This window comes from Barbus barbus (assembly GCF_936440315.1).
Source record: "Barbus barbus genome assembly, chromosome: 36".
Lineage (NCBI taxonomy): Eukaryota > Metazoa > Chordata > Actinopteri > Cypriniformes > Cyprinidae > Barbus > Barbus barbus.
Window position 1 is genome coordinate 10726373 of NC_136714.1, and position 25396 is coordinate 10751768.

The 25396-nt window shown below is 36.3% G+C and overlaps 1 protein-coding gene across 2 annotated transcripts; it reads left to right on the top strand.

Moving 5' to 3' along the window:
• The first annotated feature begins 451 nt into the window (after window positions 1-451).
• On the top strand, window positions 452-25104 carry LOC306856019 (actin filament-associated protein 1-like 1). 2 transcript variants are annotated; one of them, XM_079394979.1, is made up of 20 exons: window positions 463-564; window positions 6268-6334; window positions 15036-15161; window positions 15449-15532; window positions 15757-15845; window positions 16277-16388; window positions 16467-16565; window positions 16646-16857; window positions 16939-17118; window positions 18304-18396; window positions 18529-18607; window positions 21648-21803; window positions 21888-22099; window positions 22177-22322; window positions 22430-22502; window positions 22827-22926; window positions 23036-23203; window positions 23350-23525; window positions 23610-23738; window positions 24272-25104. In XM_079394979.1, the coding sequence occupies exons 3-20, from the start codon at window positions 15038-15040 to the stop codon at window positions 24296-24298; spliced, it is 2259 nt and encodes a 752-aa protein (XP_079251105.1). In that variant the 5' UTR covers window positions 463-564; window positions 6268-6334; window positions 15036-15037; the 3' UTR covers window positions 24299-25104. The 2 variants fall into 2 exon arrangements, with proteins under 2 accessions (XP_079251104.1, XP_079251105.1); XM_079394978.1 differs by lacking the exon at window positions 6268-6334 and having other exon boundaries at window positions 452-564.
• Window positions 25105-25396: the final 292 nt, after the last annotated feature.

Genomic DNA, 25396 nt, shown 5'->3' on the forward strand with positions numbered 1-25396 from the left:
CTGTATAAAGACCTTGTCATTCCTCTACCTCTGGAGGGTGCCAAACTTTAGCATCAAAAACCATGTTGATCTTTAATCATAGACTGTGTTAAATCAAACCATCTTGAATGATCACCTTTGACCCCGACCCATAAGTGTGACTGCCTCACTGATGTGTGGACTTTATCTTCTGTGTATGTTTTTTTTTTTGAATGACAGGATAAATTCAAATGCAAATGCTGATACGCCATGCAGGCCTATTTACTGCAGCCTTGCAGTGGACAGATGAGTAACTCTACCAAATACTCTATTTTGGAATAAATGATAATTCATGCATCTGATGGTTAAACAGACCAGCACCATGACATTGTTTTTCTCTAGGGACTTCTACTGACTGACGAGCACTAGGACCCAGATGATCAGAGATGTGGAGTGGTCTGCACGCGCCCCTGTCAAAAGTGTAGTGTTGGCCACACGCGCGCTGCACAAGATGCTGGTGTGCATTACAGTGAGGGACTGCTGAAGTCTGTTACGGAGTACTCAAGAAAACTACTCTCTTCGACATGGAGATCACCGATTCCACTTGTAAGTATTATATGTGTTTTATATGAAACCTCGTCGTCCTCGAAATAAGTAAAATGCATTATTTTAGCCTTTTATCATTATTAATAGTAAGTCAGTCGCACCTTTTCTGTGTACCTGTGCTAAAAGGTGAATCTGATGTTATTACACAATAATATTTTTGGGGATAAAAGGAAATCTTATCACTACACAGTTGCACAGTTCTGTTAGTGATGCAATAGATTGTTAATATCTTAATGGATGAATAAAACATGTCATCTGTGTCAGACTAGGGTAATTTCACGAAAAGGATGGGTTTTTGTTTCCCTTATGAACATAAGTGTAAATAATTATTTCATTAATTACTATCTTTATAAAGTTTAGTGTGTGTGTGTGTGTGTGTGTGTATAATGGATATATATATATATATATATATATATATATATATATATATATATATATATATCTATGTAATGCCAATTTTGTTAGCATCATAACACCCCTTATGGAAAGATATACAATTCCTTAAAAAAAACATAATGACATCATAATTACATCATCACCCTTTCAGCATGTGAACCCTTCAAGTAGGGGACAATCGTGAATAGTCAACCCTGTTGTCACGATTTTCTACAGTAAATAAAATCTAAAATTTATTTGATCTTAAATGCATACTTTAAATCTATCACATATAAAAGCTTTAATAAATAGACTTAAAATTCACCTTTTTAAAATCAAAAGGCTGCTTGTATTGACTACATATTGTTCTTCTCATTTCTTTTGTTTATCTCAAAATGATTTGTCAAGGGCCCAAATGAATATGTCTAATGCAAGAAAAACAGGGAAACTGTTTATCAAGAATAATAACAGTAAACTCTTGTTATATTAATACACCTCCTCGTTATATTGAAAAAAGCAAGAGCTTTCTCAGCCATGCTGGCAAATTGTGCATTATTGCTATAAAATATACAAAAATATTTCATCCTCTCATCCTGTATTCTCCATGTCCTTCATTTTCCACTGAGCCAGCTATCAGCTCCTTCATCCTGCTGTTCTGAGCTGGTTGAAGGCCAGTTCAGCATGATGGCTATGATCTGAAAGAAGACTTCCTTGCCCCTCATGCAGGAAATCCGCTTGAGAATGTGTTCAACTCTGAGTTTGTTTGCATGGATGCCAGGAAAAAACAGCCCATCAGCTATTGCTGTTTTTAGTTATGGGGGGATTTTTGGAAATGCCCGTTTAGGTGTTTGCTTGCTTCTTGTGAGGAGCATTAGTGGTGAACCTTACACCTTTAAACTATGAAAACTGTAGGGTCTGTGTGCTCTATGAATTATTGGTGATATTATTATTATTATTTATTTTAAAATGTTTTTTATTGAAGTCTCTTGTACAAGGCTGCATTAAATTGATCAGAAATACAGTAAAACCTGTAGTATTATGAATTATTATTATTACAATTTACAAAAGCTTTTGTATTTAAATATAATTTAATGTGTAATTTATTCCTGTGATGCAAAGCTGAAATTTCAGCATCATTACTCCAGTTTTCAGGGTACCATGATCCTTCAGAAATCATTCTAATAGGCTGATTTGCTTCTCTAGAATAATTTGTTGAAAGCGGTTGTGTTGATTGATGTTTTTATGGAAACATTATGAATGTTTTACTGTCACTTTATCAATTTAAATGCATCCTTGCTGAGTATTCTTTTTTTTAAAGATCTTACTGACCCCAAACTTTTGAACAGTCTTGTAAAATCATGCCATTTTCATTAAATTAATGTTTACCCCAACTGATATTTAATTAACTGATTAATTGGTTAACAGCAATTCTAGACATGACAATATGCTTAATTCCTTTGATGCAAGACTTCATGCAGTCTGTGAAAGGTGGGGTGGGGGGGGTCTGAATTGCACTGATTCCTCCAGCACTTATGCACATGGCTTACATCTATAAATACTCATGGCCAAAGAGACAAAGGCTTCTCTCTTCTGCAGCTTGTGAGCCTGATGGGTCCGCACAGGCCAGACACTGTCTCTCACTCCAGCATTCCTCGGCCCAAGCGCAGCCGTCAAGGGCGGCTCTTGTCTGAAGAGAAATCACAGAGAGTTATTACGATACACAGGGGCCGGAAAGGTCCTTGTGTGCGAGCCTGTAGGCCCTTTCACACTCGTGTCCTCAAAGAGTGGAAATCAAAGGCAGTCATCATAGGGGCTTGCTGTGGATGACCAATGTATTAACTCCTTAATGAAAGAAGGTCCGATACTGAGACCTGGGATAACGCTGGAAGAAATTTTCCTAATAAACCTTCCTCAATCTCATTAGTCATGCAAAGTTGCAACCAAGATATGGGCAGGAGCAGCAATTATTATAACTGAATGATTAGAATTTCAAGAAAGATTTGCATATATGTTTTAGCTTTCTGAGTCTTTCTAAAGGTGTCTCAACTGTTTTTGTCTATACATTGAAAGTCCAAAACAACATCAGATTCCACTGACTTTGATTGTGTGGACATAAAAACACTGTGTTCCACAGTATAAAGAAAGTCATACAGATTTGGAGCAAAATAATGGACAGAAATGATGACAGTATATACATTTTTGGGTGAACTGTCTCTTTAAGAAAAAACAAAAAGTCATCATCAGTGATTGAAGGACACTTTCAAACTGTCCAATCTTCCACCTGCTAGATCAGTGTTGTTATTAACTAAAATTAAAACTATTAAAACTATTAAAATTTGAAATAAAGCTGAAAAATAGAAATTAGATGGAAAAACCTTAACTGAGTAAATTTCTTAAATTTTGCATTGGCAAGTTTATGTGTAATAAATAAATATTATATTTAACATAATATATATGTTAAATAAATAAATAAATATTTATTTATATGTAATAAATAATTAAGTTACTAGACCTAAAACTGAATTAAATATAACTTAAAGCTAAACAGAAAAATGGCAAAAGTACATAACAAAATTACTAACACTGAAATGAAAATAAAAGATTTTACAGCCGGGTTTGTTATTGTGTATAATGTACAAATGCAACTCTCATGACTGCGTGCCTGAAGTCTTATGACTGCAGTGCAGAAACAGAGAAGATTGGAAAAGATATAGCAAAAGGCTGCTCTGCTCCTTCACTATAAATCCCACCTGGAAATGAGCTGACAGTTTTGGAATTGTCATATTCGTGTTTGATGTTTTGATGTACTTTGTGCTGATGAGCAGGTTAGTGTTAGTGTCTCTTGACTGCCGTTTATTTTCTGATTGGTTGCAGAGTATCATAATATGCAACTGCATAATACTTGGTTGCAAATCTCAAAGAGACACTCAATCCTCCAAATTTTTTATGTGAGAGAAAGTGTGAGTGTGAATGCCAATGAATAAAACTGTCATCCCTGTGGTTTACAGAATCTGAAATGTTAGCATTATCCTCTTAGAAGTATTAAACTGTAACAAATTAGAATGTGTGAACATTTGATACCACAGTCTTTAACTTACACAGAAATAACTTACATACTAAGGGTCACTGTGGTGGACAGTAGGGCAACACACAGGTCAGGTCAGACACAATTCACATTCACCTGCTGTCTCTCAGGCTGTGGCACATCCACATGTATCTCGCAGCTAGTGCTGCTGTCTGTCCCTCTCCTAATAGTATCTTTATTTGTTCTGTTCCACTAATGACTGTAAAGTTCTTTATTAAGTTGGGGAATTTGTTTAAATAGAGGTTTCTTATGGATATGTATTTATGACAGTGAAGCAGGAAGTGCGTCTCTGTCTCGATCTCTGCTGTCTCACAGTGAGCACACACCCTTTGGTTAAAACTGCAGTTGATAAATTTATTTTAATTGGAATTTAATTCTAAATGGTACACAACCTCATTCAGCATGTGTTCAGACAAACACAATGTACTGCAACTTGTTGCAGAAGGATTTTTTCCCAAGCTCATAAAGCCATCAATAACCATGTTGTCATCCTCAAAGCCTTCATCCCTTCCCTTTCAATTATATGGCCTGTTGTTCCTCTGTAATTGACCCCACCCATCGAGCTGTTATCCACTAAAATACTGAGCATTAAATTATAGCCATCTCACACTTTTGTCCATGTGGCCTCCATGTGAACTTGACTGGTGTTCATCAAAGCTGCCTTTATGTATCAGCCCTGCTTGTGTGTCCTGTATAGCTACACGTGACACCCTCCACCCACCCTGAATCAGACAGCTGATAAGCTTTTTTAAGGATTGTGTGGTCGCGGTATTCGGCATATGAAGCTTGTAGGATCTGAACCCTCATTCCTCACTGATACAGGAGAAACACTGCATGGTCTGTGGATATGACCACTAAACAGGCACAGATGGTGTGTGTTGTAGATATGATGTGTTTTATGATTTTTGTAGTGTTTTGTTGGAAGCGGTCCAGATGGGAGGGTCCGGAGCTGAGAGAGAGCGTGCTAGTTAACAGAGGACTGATGGTATGTCATTTTTGGGGATGTGTGGAGGAGAGGAATAGGAAGCAGAAGGTTAGGGATGATAGAAACTGCTGTCGTCAGCCCAGATAGGAAGCTACAGCTGCAGGACATATACCCTTACCCACAATGCCCTTGCCTCAAGACCGCACAGCTGCTTTCCCTAGAATTTGTTTTGTAAGTGTTAGTGTATTTGTGATTGTGTTCCGTGATGTATTTGGGTGAATGAATGTTTGCACTGCATTTCTGAATGCTATGTGCTGCATTGTCCTCTTTTCCTCAAAGGTGATGTCATCGTGTAATTTTGGACCTAACAATGCCACATTGTCTAGCTACTTTGCCTAGCCACTCAATGAAAGATCAGTTGGAATGTGCCCAGTCTATACAAAGCAAGTTCTTTTTTCAGATTTTTGATTGAATGTAAATTGCTGTATTGTGGATTCCCCAGATAAAAAAGCAATTTGGTTGTTTGATCTGTCAGTTGACAGATACTGTTTTGTTTTTTGAGGATTCTGATTATAATATTACAATTATAATTGATTTGAAACAGTAAAACAAATAAAAATATTTAAATTTACTACCATAAATGAAATAAGTGTATAAATAAGAATCAGATCAGAATGAGCTTTATTGGCCAGGTATGTTTACACATACAAGGAATTTGTTTTAGTGACAGAAGCTCTACAGCAACAGGACAGGACACAGATAATAAAAGAATAATATACAAATAGGCAATGTACAAAATAGCAAAAACACAATATATAATATAGACAACTATGTGTGTACAGGTCTGATATGTGCAAATTTGAAATGAATAAACAATGTATAAAAGTGTGTGTTCCACGTTTAATGTCAAGTGTTCATGAGATGGATTGCCTGAGGGAAGAAACTGTTCCTGTGTCTGGTCGTTCTGGTGCTCAGAGCTCTGTAGCATCGGCCAGACGGTAACAGTTCAAAGAGGGAGTGTGCTGGATGTGAGGGGTGCAGAGTGATTTTACCAGCCCTTTTGCTCACTCTGGATAAGTACAGCACTTGGAGAGTGGGGAGGGTTGTACCAATGATTCGCTCAGCAGTCCGGACTACCCTCCGTAGTCTTCTGAGGTCAGATTTGGTAGCTGAGCTGAACCAGACAGTTATTGAAGTGCAGAGGACAGATTCAATGATGGCGGGGTAGAACTGTTTCAGCAGCTCCTGTGGCAGGTTAAACGTCCTCTGCTGGCGAAGGAAGTACAACAATGGACTCAATGTGATTGTCCCACTTCAGGTCCTGAGAAGCTGTGGTGCCCAGGAATCCGAATGACTCCACTGCAGTCACAGTGCTGTTCATGATGGTGAGTGAGGGGAGAGCAGGGGGGTTTCTCTTGAAGTCCATGACCATCTCCACAGTTTTGAGTGTGTTGAGCTCCAGGTTGTTAAGACTGCACCAGACAGCCAGCTCCTTAACCTCCTGTCTGTAAGCAGACTCGTCACCTTCCTGTATGAGGCCGATCAGTGCAATAGAACTCATTCAGGTCATCTGCCAGTCGTTGATTCTCCTCACATAAATAAGTCTAGACTAGACTAGACTAGGCTAGGCTGGGCTGGGGCTAGGTTACAGACTCTGTAATGTAGCTATCACTGGCATAGCGATAAGCGCTAACAATACTCGGTAATTTGAGAAGGATCTGAGTGGGTGTTATATAGTGTATGTAATTGGCTGCAGGTGAGCGTGTGATTAGTGAAATGGCACATGGGAAATGTAGTCTAAGTCTAGTCTATCTATATATATGCATGCACACACACACACACGTTTTATATGTAACTATAAATAATTAATAGTTAGTTCTAGTTAATTCGAAATAATCTAATAATTAATAATAATAGATAATTATTTTTTTATTTTAATACATTTATTTATATTTGTAATGATTTATCATTTAAAAAATTATTGAAAATCATGAAAAAATTTAAGTTTTTTAAAATTTAATTAATTAAATATAAACATGAATCATCTTTAAGATGTTTTGTGAACTATAGTCCCATTCGTTTACTTGGTATTTAATAGGTATTTGTGTCGAACTGTTAAGTTTAAAATGCTGTGCGTTTCTCACCCGACAAAGTAAAAAGTTATTTATAGACATAATTATAATGAATTTATGCGAACGACATCTGTATATGAATTGTTTCTACCTGAATGCGTAGTTGTGTAATGGCAGTGTTGGGTTTTATAACAAATTACTGATTAGAAAAGTTTTTATCTGTAGAAACTGGTCAAGCTAATTATCTCTAGTTGGATCACTTAATCTTCTTCATTACATGCGTATATGACTCATACAAGTGTTGACGAGAGAAGTCTTTATTTTCAGCTGTTTTGTCTTTTGTCACTTTTAACTTAAAAACAACGTGTCTTTGGTTTGTGAGAGCCAGCAGACAGCACAGACGCATTAAAAGAGCCACTGAAGCAGTTAGATGAGGTTCAGCAGTCTCACATTCCCACACATTACACACGAGCCTTCTGAATAGCTGTAACCGAGCTGACTGTGCTTAGTTCCACAAACTTGACCCAGTTTCCAGAGAGAAACGTGGTCAGCAGAAGACACAGAGTCACAGAGGGTGCTGTGTGGGAACTTGAGTTGCTTGGAAAAGGGACGGGTCGCTCCCTCGCCCATGTCAGCGAGTGCACACCCAGACAATGGCCCTCTGGAGAGCTGCGGCCCTGGAGTTGTGATTGCGCCGCTCTCAGTAATAACAAAGTCATCCTACTCTCTGCTCTCTGAGTTTCCGCCTCCTACTCTTCTTCCGCCCCCCTCTTTTTCTTGTTTCCCCTAACAGACACACACACATTCACGTTTCCTGCTCTCTGAGACAGAGGAAAACTCTTAGGAGGAGTTTACTAGCAATTAAGCAAACTCAGTGAAAGACAACTGAAAGATAGCTTATCATTGGCTGTGTGATTTAGAGTGATGCCTTTTGGAGATCTTGCACTCTTTAAGATTTGAAAGTGAAATTTAGTTTGTTTTGAATTTGAGGAAGAAGGATCACAAATTCACAACTGTAGGGGTGGGCGATATGACCACAATCTTAAATGAGTATTATGAGTAATTTTATTTCATAGTAACGATTTTTATTTTTACGAGTTATTTTTGCTTTAAATAAAAAACTACAGACAAAAAACTAGTAGAAATATAAATAAAATTATACATTGTATAAAGTAATCAAATGTATAAAATAGTGCTGTCAAACGATTAATCGCGATAAATCGCATCCAAACTAAATGTTTTTGTTTGCATAATATATGTGTGTGTTCTGTGTATATTTATTATGTATATATAAATACGCACACATACAGTATACACAGTACACACACATACACACGTGGTCAGAACAAAATTCACAAAAATCTAACCTTTCATTAGATAATAAAATGGGGGGAAATGTCATTATGAAATAAATGTTTTTCTCTAATACACATTGGACACAATTAATGGTACCCTTTTATTCAATACTTTTTGAAATCTCCATTTGCCAAAATAGTATAGGAGTTTTCTCCTATAATGCCTGATGAGGTTAGAGAACACCTGACAAGAGACCAGAGACCATTCCTTCATCCAGAATCACTCCAGTTCACCTCACTCATTTTCTACAGGGTTCAGGTCAGAGGACTGGAATGGCCATAGCAGAAGCTTGGTTTTGTGCTCAGAGACCCATTTTTGTGTTGTTTTTTTTAAGGTTTGTTTTTGTATTATTTTCTGGTTGGAAGATACAAACATGGCCCATTATAAGATTTCTAACAGATTTCAGATTTTTTTATCTGTTGGTATTTGATAGAATCAGTGATGCCATGTGTATAAACAAGATGTCCAGGACCTCCAGCAGAAAAATAGGCCCACAACATCAAAAATACAGCAGTATATTTCATTGTACATATGGGGTACTTTTTATCCCTGTGTTCACCAAACCCATCTTGAGTGTTTGCTGCTAAAAAGCTCTTTTTTTTGTTACATCTGACCATAGAAGCCAGTCCCATTTGAAGTTCCAGTCGTGTCTGACAACTAAATATGGAGATTTCTTTTCTTGATTTGTTTTCTTGAAGCCCTCTCAAACAACATGTGGTGATGTAGGTGCTGTTTGATTTTTTTTTTTTTTAGGTTTTCTGACCCCGAGACTCAACTATTTTCTGAAATTCTCCAGCTGTGGTCCTTGGAGAGTCTTTAGCCACTCAAACTCTCCTTCTCACAGTGCATTAGGATGATATAGAGACACACGTCCTCTTCCAGGCAGATTCATAACATTTGTTGTTGATTGGAAATTCTTAATTATTGCCCTGATGGTGAAAATGGGAATTTTCCCTGCTCTAGCTCTTTTCATAAAGCCACTTCACTAATTTGTGAAGCTCAATTATCTTTTGCTACATATCAGAAATATATTCTTTGGTTTTTCTCATTGCGATGGATGAATAATTTGGAATTTGGGCTTTGTTTTCCATCCTATTTATATTTCTGTGAAACAGGAAGCCATGGCTGGATAATTTCATGTTCATAATCATGCTGGTTTGCTCAAAATTGCGAATATGAATGGGAATATATTTCAGATATATTTTACTCATAAGAATTTCTAGGTGTACTGGTAATTTCTCACTCTTCACATGCGTGCGCCTCTTTGACAACGCCCAGAAACAGTCTCTCAGACAGCGTGTGCATATAGTGAAATAAGTTTTCTTTTGCTGCTGATTGTGTTTCAATGTCTTAAAATCACTTGTTTTTTAAACAGCAATGCTGACAAAACGTGTGCGTTTTCGTGACCACGTAGCACAGCAACATCATGTGAGCATGTAACTGCAATAGAGACAATAGTCCTAAATCTCTACCAGTTGACAAATTTCTACCAGTTAATCATGTCTACCGGTATATCGCCCACCCCACGTTTAATATGGAAGTTAATTACTCAGAAAAAGTTCCCATGGTAGCTTAAACTGTAAAAAAATAAAAAAGAATTTGTGAATTTTTTTTAAAAGTATTTAAAATGTATTTCTATTTTTAATAAAAAAAATTATTTCATTTTACAATTTATATTTTTTAGCTATAGACTGTAGAGAGTAATGTGGTGGACGTAGAAGAGAGAAAATGAGAGTGAGTGAGAGAGGGTTGATCCAGTGCAGACGTCCCCACAGGAATCACACCAAAATGAGGATGAACTGAGAGAGTAAAGAGCTCACAAAAATCCTCCACAGCACACCACAGCTCAGTTTTGGTTTTGTCTGAAAATGGTGGGTTTCTCATCTCGTTCAGCCGTTGAGACCGGTGAGCAATTAATTGGTTTACTTTCTTTATCTCTGTCAGCTCTGTGTTTGTGTTCTGCTGACAGAACTGCAAAGGCTTTAGAAATCTGCATTGTGAATTATATGCTTTCTCCTTTGTTGACAAACAACCAGGAAGGTTCCAGTCCTAGAGTAATATTATATTTCATTGATTGAGCCACTTAATCTTTTGGAATGCATGTTTTAAATAATATACACTTGGATGTTTATTTGGGAATTATTCTATAATTATCAGATTTGTGGAGTTTCGTTGTTGTTGTTTTAAAAGTGATTAGACTTACTATGATTAAAATTTTTGTTAATGTAGATGAGTTTAGTTGTGTCCCAAATGATGCACTATGTACTTATTATATAAGGTTATTTTATCATCCAACATCAGAGTCTTCCACACTTTTTTCAGGTATTTAATTGCATCATCTGGGCATTTGAAATGTACTTTTTCTTGCTGAAATGTTCAGTGCGATCACACTAATCACACTAAAAAATGGCGTAGAATTGTGCATAAATTGGGATGCAACTTTTGTTTCTTCATCAGAACAGATTTGGAGAAATTTAGCATTACATTAGTTGCTCACCGAAGGGATCCTCTGCAGTGAATGGGTGCCGTCAGAATGAGAGTCCAAACAGCTGATAAAAAACATCACAATAATCCACAATAAACAATTAAAGTCTTGTGAAGTGAAAAGCAGCGTGTTTGTAAGAAATAAAGCCATCATTTAATTCAAAGGATCCATTGGTGTTCTCCAGATGAAGAAATAAACACATTTACATCTTGGATATCCTAAGTCAATTTTCAGCAAATTTTCATTTTTGGGTGAAATATAGCATTCCTTAAAAATGACACAACACAGTCACCTAGTTATAGAAATCAGTGGTGTTGTTTTCAGTTTTATTTCAGCCACTGAAGTGTTCACATTTGTGGCCTCATTCCACTGTTTATCTTGCATCATCTTACACAGGATAGTTTTTTTTTGTTAAAGAGCATATTTTTACAGCCCTCTAAGTAAATATGCTGACACAAGTTTTCTTACATTCTTCACTGTTTCATTGATCCTCGCTGTTTATAAGTAATGAGAAATGCTAAAATGTAATGTTTAATGTACTATATTGCTTAATAATTAGCCTAATTATTACTAAGCTACGGTGGCCGAGAAGTGCAAAACAAATCACGATTCTGAAAACAAAATAACAAATTACAAACGCAAATGCAAATCTAAAAAACTAAATAACAATTCAGAAAACACAACAACAATTCAGAAAACATTATAACAAGTAAGAAAACACAATGACAAATCCGAAAACAAAATGACAAGTCAGAAAACAAAAGTTGTAATCCACTAAGTGCAAATACCTATTTATACTAAAAAAATACCAGGTTAAAATAGCAGGTTTTGTGCTATTTATACTACTTGTTGCAAATAGTGGCAATTACTGCACCTCAGTATTGTAGTAAAAAAAAAAGAACAGTATGCAATAATAACGTACTGAGTGTAAATTATAATTTTAATTTAAATTGATGCCACCTTATTACAATAAAGCCCTCCCTACACCTACCCTAACCCTACCCGGTACTTTATTTTCAATTTTTGGATTATTTCCTTAATTTTTATTGAAAATAAATGCCTTTCCAATGCGATACGAGATTTGAAAAGGGAGAAAAAAAAAGTTTGGCAAAAGGCGGGATCGAACCCGAGTCGATCACGTCAAAAAACATGATGACACACAATCTATCATCTACATCACTGGAGCTGATGCTTAAGTTGACTTTACTGTTCTTCTTCTGGTTCTTCCTGTACACCTTGATTGACAGATGTCTCGTCCAGTCAGCGATGAGTAATCTATTCCCAAACCAATGGCGCTGTCTCAAACTATACCTACCTCTTTTCCGGTTTGTCTGATTTGTCGTTGTGTTTTCTGACTTGTTATTTTGTTTTCGGAATTGTTGTTGTGTTTTCTGAATTGTTATTTTGTTTTTTAGATTTGCGTTTGTAATTTGTTATTTTGTTTTCAGAATCGTGATTTGTTTTGCACTTCTCGGCCACCGTACTAAGCACTATTTTCAGTTACTATTTATATTATCATTAATATGTTTAACACGGACTCTATTACATGTACTGTAGGTCGCACATTTGCATGCCAAGAAATATTAAATGAACAGGATGATCCTCAAAATAGAAGTGCAAGCTCAGAAAAGATCCTTTATTTTGAATTCCCCATGTTTGCTTAGCGGTTTGCGATCTCTGCTTCAAAGCAGTGTTTGTTTTTGGAGCGGTGAGGGTCCAAAAAAGAAACATCATGAGCTATGCAACAGGTTTTTTGATCTGGTCCAGACAGATAGAAAAAAACGCTGTCAGGGCAAATGCAAAAGGAAGGTCACATATTGCAGTAATTACTTGTGGCCAAGAATAATAATTCCTAGATCAGCAAAGCCAAATGTGTGGCAGGTAGCCTTGAAAAGGGGCTTTTCCTTTCCCATCCCTCTCTCTTGAGCAGAGTCCGGGTGTGGTGTGAAGTGCTTACATGTGTTTCTGTATGAAAGAAACGAGTTGTCAGGTACTTACCCCTGGTTTTTATTCCCTAACTTGAAATATGTGTGATCTCTTTAATCTGTTTCCCAGCTAACAGGGAACGTTCTTAGAACTTTGGCTAATGTTCTGGCAAAGTTTTCTTAAAGTTATGAACAAACTTCTTAATAGAACCTTTGTTCAAAGTTATCTGGTCTTTAATAACGTTCTCAGAACGTTAACTCAAAAAAAATATTTATAGATTGTTTATGGAACTTTTTTTGAACATTTTAGTTGAATGATCATTGGATGATTTTTTTTTTTTTTTATATTACTACTTATTAGTTTCAGAAGGTTCAGTGACCATTCAAAAAGTAATATTAGGATGATTAAAAAGATGCATTCATCATTCTCAAAGTGCAATTAAATGGAATCAGTGTCATATGATTATATCAGAGAGTGAGTCTTGTGTATGTCACAGTTTACTGAAATTGCTTCAGGTGACTTCGATTGAACTGGGTTTCCCAGAATGCAACTGGCAAGAGAAGACTGAGAATGAGCAGATGTATCATGAGGATAAAAACTGAAATTGATTGCCAACAAGCAGTAAACAATTATTTACTCACTTTGAAGATAAAAATGTATTGAAAATAACGGGAAGTCATTTTAAAATGAGCGCAGAAATAGCAAAAATTCAGGTTATATCTGGCTATGATAACTGCCAAGAATAAACTTATATACTGTTTTTTAAAAATAACATATTGAAATAATTATTGCTGAAATACATTATTTTTTAAATGACGTTATAAAGACTTGTTATAGCACTTGCGTATCATTGCTCTTTTGTTGATTTTGATTGCTTCCATTGTCCTCATTTGTAAGTCGCTTTGGAAAAAAGCATCTGCTAAATGACTAAATTTAAATGTAAATAAATAAATATTTGATATTATTTTCCTTTTTCAACCTTGGTGCTTTGAGACCCTCCGTTTTTCTTTTTCTTTTTTGGAATTGTTATTGCATATTATCAAGGTGAAATTTTATTTATCATCGGTTCTCATAACATTATAAGCCCTGAATGTCAGCGGAGACCAGGACAGCTAGATGAGCCCCAGTGACAGATCCCCATTGAAGACCTCGTCACTTAGACGGCTATCGGGACAAGACCACGGGAACCAGATGAGTCCTCTGCACAATCTGACTTTGCTGCAGCATGGAACAAACTGCTGGTTTGTCTGGCCAGAATAGAACTGGCCCCGACTGAACCTGGTTTCTCCCAAGGTTTATTTCTCCATTCTGTCACCGATGGAGTTTTGGTTCCTTGCTGCTGTCGCCTCTGGCTTGCTTAGTTGGGGACACTTCATTTCCAGAGATATCGTCGACTTGAGTGCACAGATACTATTTAAACTGAACTGAGCTGGAAGATGACATCACTGAATTCAATGATGAACTGCCTTTAATTGAACTTTGAGTGTTTACTATTGTCCTTTTGAATAATTGACACACTATTTTCCTGTTTGATACTGTAAAGCTGCTTTGACACAATCTGTATTGTTAAAAGTACTATATAAATAAAGGTGACTTGACTTGACTATTTCAGCATTTTAAAACCAGCATCTTTTGTTTTTCAGGGCCAGAAATTCAAGCTACTTTTCCTCGGGTTTCCTTCCTAAAATGAATAATGAGATATGTCCACACCTACAGATAACCATTATAAATGTTGGTGCATTGTTGACTAGCTCTATATACATGAATGCTTATTCCAGGACTTTCTAAAAATGTTGTTTCTCTTTAGGGGGTTTCTTGCTTCCTGTGTTTGTTAGGCCATTCATAACAGTGCAGCTATTGTTCACCATGCACAGATTTGGAAGAGCACTACCATAATAAATCAATTCAGGTCATACCCTTATCTTTGCTTGTTTATTGCATTAAACCTTCGGGATATCATGTTTGGAATTTTGGCAGGGTTTCCTCAACAAACAGCCAAAGAAATCAGATGTCCAACAGCTGAGGCTTTCCTCATGACAGATTTAAAAAAGGTCAAATTAGCTGAATGGAAATGCCCAGTCACTCCTAGTTACACGATTAGAAAATAAATAAAAGTTCATATAAAAGTTGCTTGTATTTAGATCATCTGATGTATATAAATGCAACAGTCTAGTGATTTTCCTATGCAATTGTCTGCAAACATGTTTCTGATCACTGATCCTGTCATTGTCTTGAATCTCTGTGCAGGTATGGAGCACCTGGTGAAGGAGCTGAGTTTGCTTCTCAAGCTGTTGGAGAACGAGAGTGTGAGTTCAGCCACGGCAGAGAAGATGAGTGTGGTCAGAAACTTGGTCAAACAGCTGCAGCCATCCGGTGAGATTGAGCAGCAAATACATAACAGCTGGACCCAAGGCCCCGCTCAAGAGATTCACGCATTAATAACTATAGCAACGTCAAATTATTTCAGACAGCACAGTTACTGTGAGCAAAAGGACTAATTAAAAAAAGAGTGCCTAAAATTGTTACTCCAAAAAGTTATAGGAATAAAGTGTATGTTATGATTGACATTCTGTGTTGTATTTCATGTAAGAATTTATGTATGAAGGGTGAATCACACTTGTAATATTGCAAATTAATTAAATTGTTTATTTATTTCACAGTGAATGGATCTGACTTTATATACATGAACACATCTCTCTATGGAAATGGTACCAGCTTTGTTGAATCATTGTTTGAAGAATTTGGTGAGTTTATTGCTGTTTACTCAAAAGTTCATTAGTGCAAATAATTATCTTTTTCTGAATTTAGTTTTGTGAAACAGTGCCTAAAACTTTGTAATACATAAATACTTGCAGTAGGTGCTGCTAAAAATAGCAGAAAGAATGGTAGCTTTTCTTATAATCATATTTCCAGGATGTCATATGAATTGCATGTGTTGTAATTGGTCAGGTTTGATGTTTGTTCTCAGACTGTGACCTGCAGGATCTTAGGGACTCACCTGAAGAGATGAAAGATGTGGAGCATGAGGAGGCATCCAAGCACCCACCCACAAAATCGGTACAAGAATATATATGAAATACAACTACATAAAAAATAGTAATTTTATTCAGCGAGGATGCATTCAATTGATCAAAAGTGACATTTGTAATTTTACAAAAGATTTGATGAACAGATTGTTCTGTTCATCAAAGTATCCTGAAGAAATGTTTCTTGAGCATCAAATGATGATGATTTTCATGTGACACAGAAGACTATAGTCATGGCTTGCTGGTATAAATTACATTTTAAAATATTAAAAACAATTATTTCACAACTTGTTACTGTATTTTTGATCAAACAAATGCAATCTTTAAAATGCAAATGTTAAAAAATCTTACAATCTTTAAAATGCAAATGTTAAAAATTATAATGGTCTTTTAGACAGAAAAATCATTTTATTTTAAAGCATGCAAATTTGAATTTAATAATAATTGTTTTTGTTTTGTCAGAGTCCCACAGACACACCTCCTTCCCTTCCTACCACACCTCCTCCTGATGATTACTATGAAGAAGCCGTCCCGCTCGGACCGGGCACAACGCCCCAGTATATAACTACTCGCAGTAAGTGCAAACATTCAAGCCTAAGAAGGCACAATAACAGCCATTTATGAAACCTAACACAGTGTGCTTATTTATCAGGTAACTCCAGCCCTCCAAACTCAATAGAGGATGCTTATTATGAAGATGCTGACAACAATTACCCAACAACTCGTCTGAACGGGGCCAGCAAAAACTCCTGTAAGGAACCTGTGCTGTTTGTTATGCTTATGCCTATCAAAATGTGCTACATTAGTTTTAATATCAGTTGATGTCAACAGACAATGATTCAGATGCACTCAGCAGTTCTTATGAGTCCTACGATGAAGAGGATGAGGAAGCTAAAGGCAGAGAGAGGACGCACCAGTGGCCTTCAGAGGAGAGTCCAGATGGTCAAATGAAAGACTGCCGCAAATGCGCTTTCCTGCTTCGCAAGAAACGCTTCGGTCAATGGGCTAAGCAGCTAACAATCATTCGCGAGAACAGACTCCAGGTGAATCGCACTGGAACTGTTAAAAAAGGGAGACAATCTAACAAGTCGGCAAGCTCTAAACATAGAATTTGTTCTCCACAGTGCTTCAAGAATCCCAAAGATCGTTCTCCACATGTTGACCTCCCCCTGAATCTCTGCAATGTCATCTATGTGCCTAAAGATGGACGCCGCAAGAAGCACGAGCTTCGTTTCTCCATGCCGGGAGGAGAGGCGCTAGTGCTGGCTGTACAGAGCAAAGAACAGGCTGAGAGCTGGCTCAAGGTGCTTCATTGCAATATATGACATAATATAACGCCTATTTGCAAACTAAAGGAATGAGTTTAAATTGTTTTATGTGAGAAGAAAGAGATGAATGTCATGCACACACTGGAAAAAATTATACTAAATTGAAAAAAAAAATTATTATACAAAATTGCTTTAAGATAAGTGGTTGCAAACAATTTATTTTTGCTACATATAAATAAAAGAATGTTAAAAGTTAGTCACCTAAATTTGTTTATTTAAATATAGCTAAAATAAATTAATTGCAACCACTTACCTTAAACATATTAGTAAATTCAATGAATCTTTTTTTTCAGTGCAGTTATGTATGAAATTGATTGTGGAAAACTTGGAAATATCAGAAATGTAAAAAATAGTGATTTTCAGGCCTGAAAAATTAATTGAAATTAATACAATCTTAAAAGTCAAGGAAATTTTATAGTGAATGTAATGCTCAACAGTGTTATTTTAGAAATGTTTATATACTATTATACCATTTATTAATGTTTTATTTAGCTTTTATTTATATATTTTCATTCAGCTTTCATTTAAATTTTAGTTGATGTTGTAGTAATTTTGTGTATATATATATATATATATATATATATATATAAATGACAAAGTTTTCGTTTTAGTTATTTTAATACTTAAATTTCAGTTAGTTGTCAACTTCTAGCTGCCAATTTTTCAGTTAGTTTGCTACAAGTTTAATGTTTAAATTTGATTTTATTTTAGCTTTATGTCAATTAATGAAAAATATTTTAATAAGTTTAGTTTTGGTTGGCAATTACAACACTGGTGCTCAACTGAAATATTTATTTGTCGAGAGATTGATATTTGACAGTACATTATCTATGAAATTATATATTTTTTAAAAATTTATTAGCAAGTTGGTTATCAAAAATGACAGAAAAGTGGAAATTAATTAGTCGAAAACTGTAGGTACTCTAGAAGTCATTTTCCTCTGACAATTATACAGCGTTTAGGGCTCATTATGCAAAACCAATCAGGATCGAGGATTAATCACACTAAAACTGATCACTGTATAGCAGTCATTCTTGTAAACTTATTCATTTTAATGTTTTGACTGTTTTCATAGTATCATGGTATCAGAATAATTCTGGGTCTGACAGATTTTATTTTATTTTATTAGCTGTATGACTCTCTTCTGTTAACACTATGTAGGCCATTCAGGAAGTAAGTAACCTGGCTAACAGCATTAATGGAAAAGAGAGTTCACCCTCTCCGATGATACTGCGAAAACTAGAGCTGGACAAGGTAAGGCTGAACAGATTACTAGCATCCTGAAGCCCAGAGTACACTAAATGGCTAACCTACTGATTACAATGTTGACATGAACATAGCGTGGTGAAAGCTATAAATGCTCTGTCTGTTTCTTGGTCATTGCAGATGATGTCAGCAGATAAACATACTTCTGATTCTGACAGCGCAGCCAATGGAGACATCACCCGTGAGATCTGTGAGAACGGTATGGACACAATCGATCAGCTTCTTTGCTAAGCGAATGCTTTTGGGGTCAGAGTCTGTTTTCCAGGTGTAGAGCGTTTCCTCTTGTTAGTTCTGTGATGTCATGCTGAAACAATGGCATTACGAACTCAGGAAGGATGTAGCTCCTCTGTACTTCCTGTGTCTTTGATGAGGTTAAAGTTTGTCCCTTTTGGTATGTCAAATCCTTCTTTTCTTTTTTTTAGGTTTTGTATTGGCATACATATCAAATTGGTAGTTTTATGTAACATGTTAGAAATAGTTTTTATTTATCATTATTAGACAAATATTGAAAATGTATCTGCATCGAAAACTCACTTAAAGTTAAAAATATTAATAATTCATTAAAACTGTTAAATGTTATTTTTTTTAGCAGATCTCTAAATGATTATACATTTTCCATTCTGTACATTATAATGTTGTGATGCCTAAATTCAGTTGCATTTAAATAAATTGATTTTAGGTTTATAGCCACTATAGAGTATAAATATTATAGTATTATAGTTTTTACTAGTTTTCGCCTAAAACATGAAAATAGTTATCAGTTTATTGATATCATCTAGATTTTTAATAGTGTGCACCCCTAGTTTTGTTAAGTTCAAAAAATGAAATGAATAAAAAAATTACAACTGTCAAACGATTAATCGTGATTAATCTCATCCAAAATAAATTTTTTGTTCACATAGTATATGTGTGTGTACTGTGTATATTTATTATGTATATTTAAATACACACCCATGCATGTATATATTTAATATGTCACGTTTATATATTAAATATATTTATATAAAATATAAAGTCTATGAATATAAGTATATACATGTAAATACAGTGGTGTGAAAAAGTGTTGGCCCCCTTCCTGATTTTTTATTTTGTTGCATATTTGTCACACTTTAATGTTTCAGATCATTAAACAAATTTAAATATTAATCAAAGATAACACAAGTAAACATAACATGCAGTTTTTAAATGAAGGGAAAACAAAATACAAACCCACATGGCCCTGTGTGAAAAAGTGCCCCCCCCCCCCCCCCCCCCCAACCCAAATGTCCTGCATGGCAGAGTCATGACGAAATACCAAATACTTTTTGCTGAGCAAAAAGAACATAAGGGCTCGTCTCAGTTTTGCCAGAAAACATCTTGATGATCCCCAAGACTTTTGGGAAAATACTCTGTGGACTGACGAGACAAAAGTTTAACTTTTTGGAAGGTATGTGTCCCATTATATCTGGCGTAAAAGTAACACAGCATTTCAGAAAAAGAACAGCATACCAACAGTAAAATATGGTGGTGGTAGTGTGATGGTCTGGGGCTGTTTTGCTGCTTCAGGACCTGGAAGACTTGCTGTGATAAAAGGAACCATGAATTCAGCTGTCTACCAAAAAATCCTGAAGGACAATGTCCGGCCATCTGTTCGTGACCTCAAGCTGAAGCGAACTTGGGTTCTGCAGCAGGACAATGATCCAAAACACACCAGCAAATCCACCTCTGGATGGCTGAAGAAAAACAAAATGAAGACTTTGGAGTGGCCTAGTCAAAGTCCTGACCTGAATCCTATTGAGATGCTGTGGCATGACCTTAAAAAGGCAGTTCATGCCCTCTGAATTACAACAATTCTGCCAAGATGAGTGGGCCAAAATTCCTCCACAGCGCTGTAACAGACTCATTGCAAGTTATCGCAAACGCGTGATTGCAGTTATTGCTGCTAAGGGTGGCTCAACCAGTTATTAGGTTTAGGGGGCAAGCACTTTTTCACACAGGGCCATGTGGGTTTGGATTTTGTTTTCCCTTCATAAGAAAAAACTGCATGTTGTGTTTACTTGTGTTATCTTTGATTAATATTTAAATTTGTTTAATGATCTGAAACATTAAAGTGTGACAAACATGCAAAAAAAATAAAAATCAGGAAGGGGGCCAACACTTTTTTACATCACTGTACATGTAAGTATTTTCAAAATATATACTGTATGTGTGTGTATTTATATATACATAATAAATATACACAGTACACACAGATATATTATGTAAATAAAAAAATTTAAGTGAAAGTGACGTGACATACAGCCAAGTATGGTGACCCATACTCAGAATTTGTGCTCTGCATTTAACCCATCCAAAGTGCACACACACAGCAGTGAACACACACCCGGAGCAGTGGGCAGCCATTTATGCTGCGGCGCCCGGGGAGCAGTTGGGGGTTCGGTGCCTTGCTCAAGGGCACCTCAGTCGTGGTATTTGTGGTGGAGAAAGCGCTGTACATTCACTCCCACCACCTACAATTCCTGCCGGACCTGAGACTCAAACTCGCAACCTTTGGATTACGAGTCCGACTCTCTAACCATTAGGCCACAACTTCCTAAGCTGTATGACTCTCTTACTTTTATTTTGGATGTGATTATTCGCGATTAATCATTTGGCAGCACTAAAAAAAAGTTTTATTAGTAACTTAGTGTTTGTAAATGATAGAAAAAGTCATGGAAACTCATTCACATCAAAAGTATGGAAATGTTTTTTTTTATGCAGTACTACTGTCTTGATCCCTAAATTCACTTGTAATATTTCAAATGATTGATTTTATTTTTTAAATATTTTTTCAATGTTTAATAATGACTTATTTGGATAAAATAGTATAGAATGAACCATTCAGCCATTTAGTGGTTATCAGCCAACACGTTAAAATAATTATTGGCTTATTGGTATCATCCAAAGGTTTTTAAATGATTTAATTTTAAAACTAAGGATGGGGGCTTTTAAAATTCTGGATTTCAATAGCACACATCCCTAGTTTCGTCAAGTTCTCTTTTCAAGTGTTACAGATGGATCTTGATTTAAACTATGCATAAAAACATTTGAACAATTATTGCAAGAAACAGCTATAGACTTAAGTATGCTGTTTTTTCCTCAACGTTTCAAACAAAGGAAGTCAAAGGCATCTTCGTTAATAGAATCCAAACATTTGTTTCGTGTCTTGTCCTTGCACTTTATGCATCCTCTTATGATGCTTCCTGTGCTTCTTCCTGTAGGGAAGGGCAAAAAAGGGACATTCTCTGAGCTGACTGGATCTATGAGTCGAGCCGCTGGCAAAAAAATCAACCGCATCATCAGTTTCTCCAAGAAGAAGCCGCCCCTGCCGGGCGAAACCAACACGCTTTCCCACCTGGATGACAATCCCCGTTGTGGTGAGGGGACACGAATCTACTTTCCCTTCTCGAGCAGCTGTTGATCTTTCTTCAAGTCGCTGATAGTTTCTTATCTCTTGCTAGGATACTTGAATGTCCTGGTTAACCAGTGTTGGAAGGAGCGCTGGTGTTGTGTAAGAAATGGGACTCTGTATCTTCATAAGGACAGAGGGGACATTCACACCCACGTTAGTGCGTTAGCCCTCAATGGTGTAGATGTCTTACCCGGTCTTGGACCCAAACATCCTTTTGCCTTCCGCATCATGCGAGCGAGCACAGAAATAGCCGCCCTGGAGGTAATAAAATGGATCTTTGTTACATTGGAAGATCTTTCATTAAAAAAAGTGTAATTTTGTAATATAATCAACCTCAGGCGAGCTGTTCTGTGGAGATGGGCCGCTGGCTGGGGGTTTTGTTGGCTGAAGCGGGAAGTGCTACCACCCCTGAGGCATTGCATTATGACTATGTGGATGTGGACACCATCAGCAGCATCCAGAGCGCAGCACGGCACTCTTTTCTGTGAGTAGGGATGAGGATATTTAGCTTGTTCCAGTTGAGATGTGTAAAGAAGTTCACTCAGATTTGTCGTATTTTCATGTTAATTCTTGTTTTATTAAATGCCATAGGTGGGCGACCTCTTCTAGCAGCACCTCCACAGATCCACGGACTTATGATGAAGTTCCCTATGAAAGCGTGTTGGTAAGGTGTTAAGTTAAAAATGCATCACATATGTATTCCTCCACATCACGTATTCCTAATACATTAATTTATCTGTTGGGAGGTTAAGTTGTGCAACTGTCTTTGTTATGTCTAGTCAGCTACAATGTTCTGTCACAGCAAGCATGTTCCTTTATAAAAAGGTACTTTTCAGGAAATCCTTAAATAAGCACATTGTGTAATGCTGAAGTAAATACTATCATACTGGAAGGCAAGAGTTTACCGAAAGCATTGTGTTTGTGTTTCCACACAAACTGTAATAACTCCTCATCTTTTCCCTCTACTCTGTCTCTCTTCCACCCGCAGGTAGATGAATGTCAGTCTAAACTGAAGCGTTATTCCTCTATGTCCAGTGTGGACACAGCCAAGGGTGACACACAGATCACAGTGAAGCGACATGGTTCCTGTAAGTTGTTTCCACTGGAAAATTAATCTATATATACAATCAATCATAGCTTTACTGATTAAATTATTATAAGTTGCCATTTTTGACCTATCTTACTTTTGTGTTGTAGCTGTGAATCACTACGGTAAATATGGAAAGACGAGGGCAGAAGAAGATGCACGACGGTATCTCAATGAGAAAGAGCAGCTTGAGAAAGAAAAAGAAGTAATCAGGAAGAGTCTGCTGTCACTGCGCTCAGAAAAGAGGGTGGTGAAAGAAGAGCTGAAAAAGGCGACTGGTGAGAGAATTGAATTAAGTGTTAATTAATAACATGCAAGGTGGTTTGTCACAATTTTTGCAGTATTTGGCGCCACCTGCTGACTATATCCTCAGTTATGGGAGCTGTTCATTTAATGTGAAATGTTTTGTACATGTGTGCATCAGATAAACAGCAGAAAGCCATGGAACAGCATCTGACCCAGCTGGAGGAAAGCTGCCGTCAGAGGGAAGCTGAGCGAGTGGACCTGGAGCTGCGACTCACGGAGGTCAAGGAGAAACTGAAGAAGTCTCTGACTGGAGGAATCCTGGGGGCGCCTGTGGAAAGCAAACCCACCATTAAGGTACCTTCATTGTTGCTGCATATGCTTTTCCCTCAGATGAACCTGATTTTACAGTACAATTCATTCATATCTTAATGCCTGTAGGTTCCAGGAAAAAAAAAGGAAGATATTTACAATGGTGCCACTGTGCCGGTTAATTGTGCATCTGAAATAAAGAAACGCCCCCCATCGATATATGCATCCACCAAAGGAAATGTCATGCAGAAAGCCAAGGTATATGGTTGCATAAATTATTCAATGAAATATTCAAAACCAGTGTTTGGTGTAACACATTACAAGTAATGCGAGTTATGTAATCAGATTAATTTTTTTCAAGTAACTACTAAAGTAATGCATTTACAAAAAAATATCCAAGTTACTTTTTCAAATACCGGTTAATTTGTTTTCCCATGTATTGACTGACAGCTCCATGTTGAGAGAAATTGGGAGGCGTGTTTAAAATGTTCAAAATGTGAACATGCATTTACTCATCTCACCTGCACAAACACAGATTCAGTATTACTAAAAATGAATAAAAACAATGAAATGCAAACTCAGAATATGATGTGAACCTGCACTAAATGAAAAATATCCTTAATGTTTTTAATCCCATTTTATTAACCAGTATCTTTGCTACTGACCTTATATGATCCAAATCAACCATACTAATAAGCAAGAATGACTTTAAAAAACCTATTCTTTATTCTGTTCTAATGTGTTATTTTAATCTTTTTTTATTCTGTTCTTTCTGTTTTATTTTCTATTAGGAATGGGAGTCAAAGAAAGTGAAGTAATGATAACATTGTCATCAGAAGAGTCTGAGGATCTGTGGCTTTGGTTGGAGTTTTAAAGGAATAGTTCACCCCAAAAATAAAAATATGCTAAACTTTTACTCCCAGACCATCCAAGATGTAGATGAGTTTGTTTCTTGATCATAACAAATTTGAGGAAATTTAGCTTTACATCACTTGCTCACCAATGGATGCTCTGCAGTGAATGGTTTCCACCAAACAGCTGATAAAAACATCACAATAATCCACAAGTAAGCCCTACGACTGCAGTCCATCAATTAACATCATGAGTCCATTTTCAAGAGTTTTAATTTTTGGTTAAACTATTCCTTTTAAGCAAAGAAGAGATTGCATCTGTGATCATCCTGTCTGTCCACTACACTGCACTTATGCACAGGACAGTTGACCGTATTTGAAGGTAGTCTGTCAAATAAAAAATTGCATGAATATGGCAAGGATAAGGGAATGTTCAGGAATCAAAAGTGTTTTATAAAGACCTGTTTGTTTAATACAAGAGTTAAAATAGGCGGCTGAATTATATAAAAACTGTTTTGTTATGTCTTTTCACATCTTACTGTATAATGCCACAGGATACTTATGTGGCCTTCCTGCTGATTTATTTGTGCTGTTTTAATATACAGTGTTAATGTCTCTCTCTTTTTTCCCTTTTGTTAACACTAGGGCACTTAATTTACCAGATTTATTTATTTCTATTTTGTACATAAAACCAGTCAAAAGAAAATAAATCATTGTTTTTTCTTTGCAACATCTAGGTAATTGTTCTTAATAAAAAGTGTGTTCAAAACGGCTTTGTTGGAGTTCTGTTTATTTAAGCAAATGTTTTTTTCAATTTAATTGTGGATTTCACTGCAATAATGTCAACTAAATTGGCTTGCTTCTAAAAACTGTGAACTGGGGAAAAAGAAATCGACTTACCAGCATTAATTAGCATATAATCATCAATGTTATATCAAGCAGATCTAGGGTATTAAACGGGGGTCCATAGACTGCTAAAAAAAAACAATAGACGCCCAATAGAAACCATCACAGAAATTTCAATGGTTTCCATTAAAATACCATTATGAACCATTAGCTTTTTCA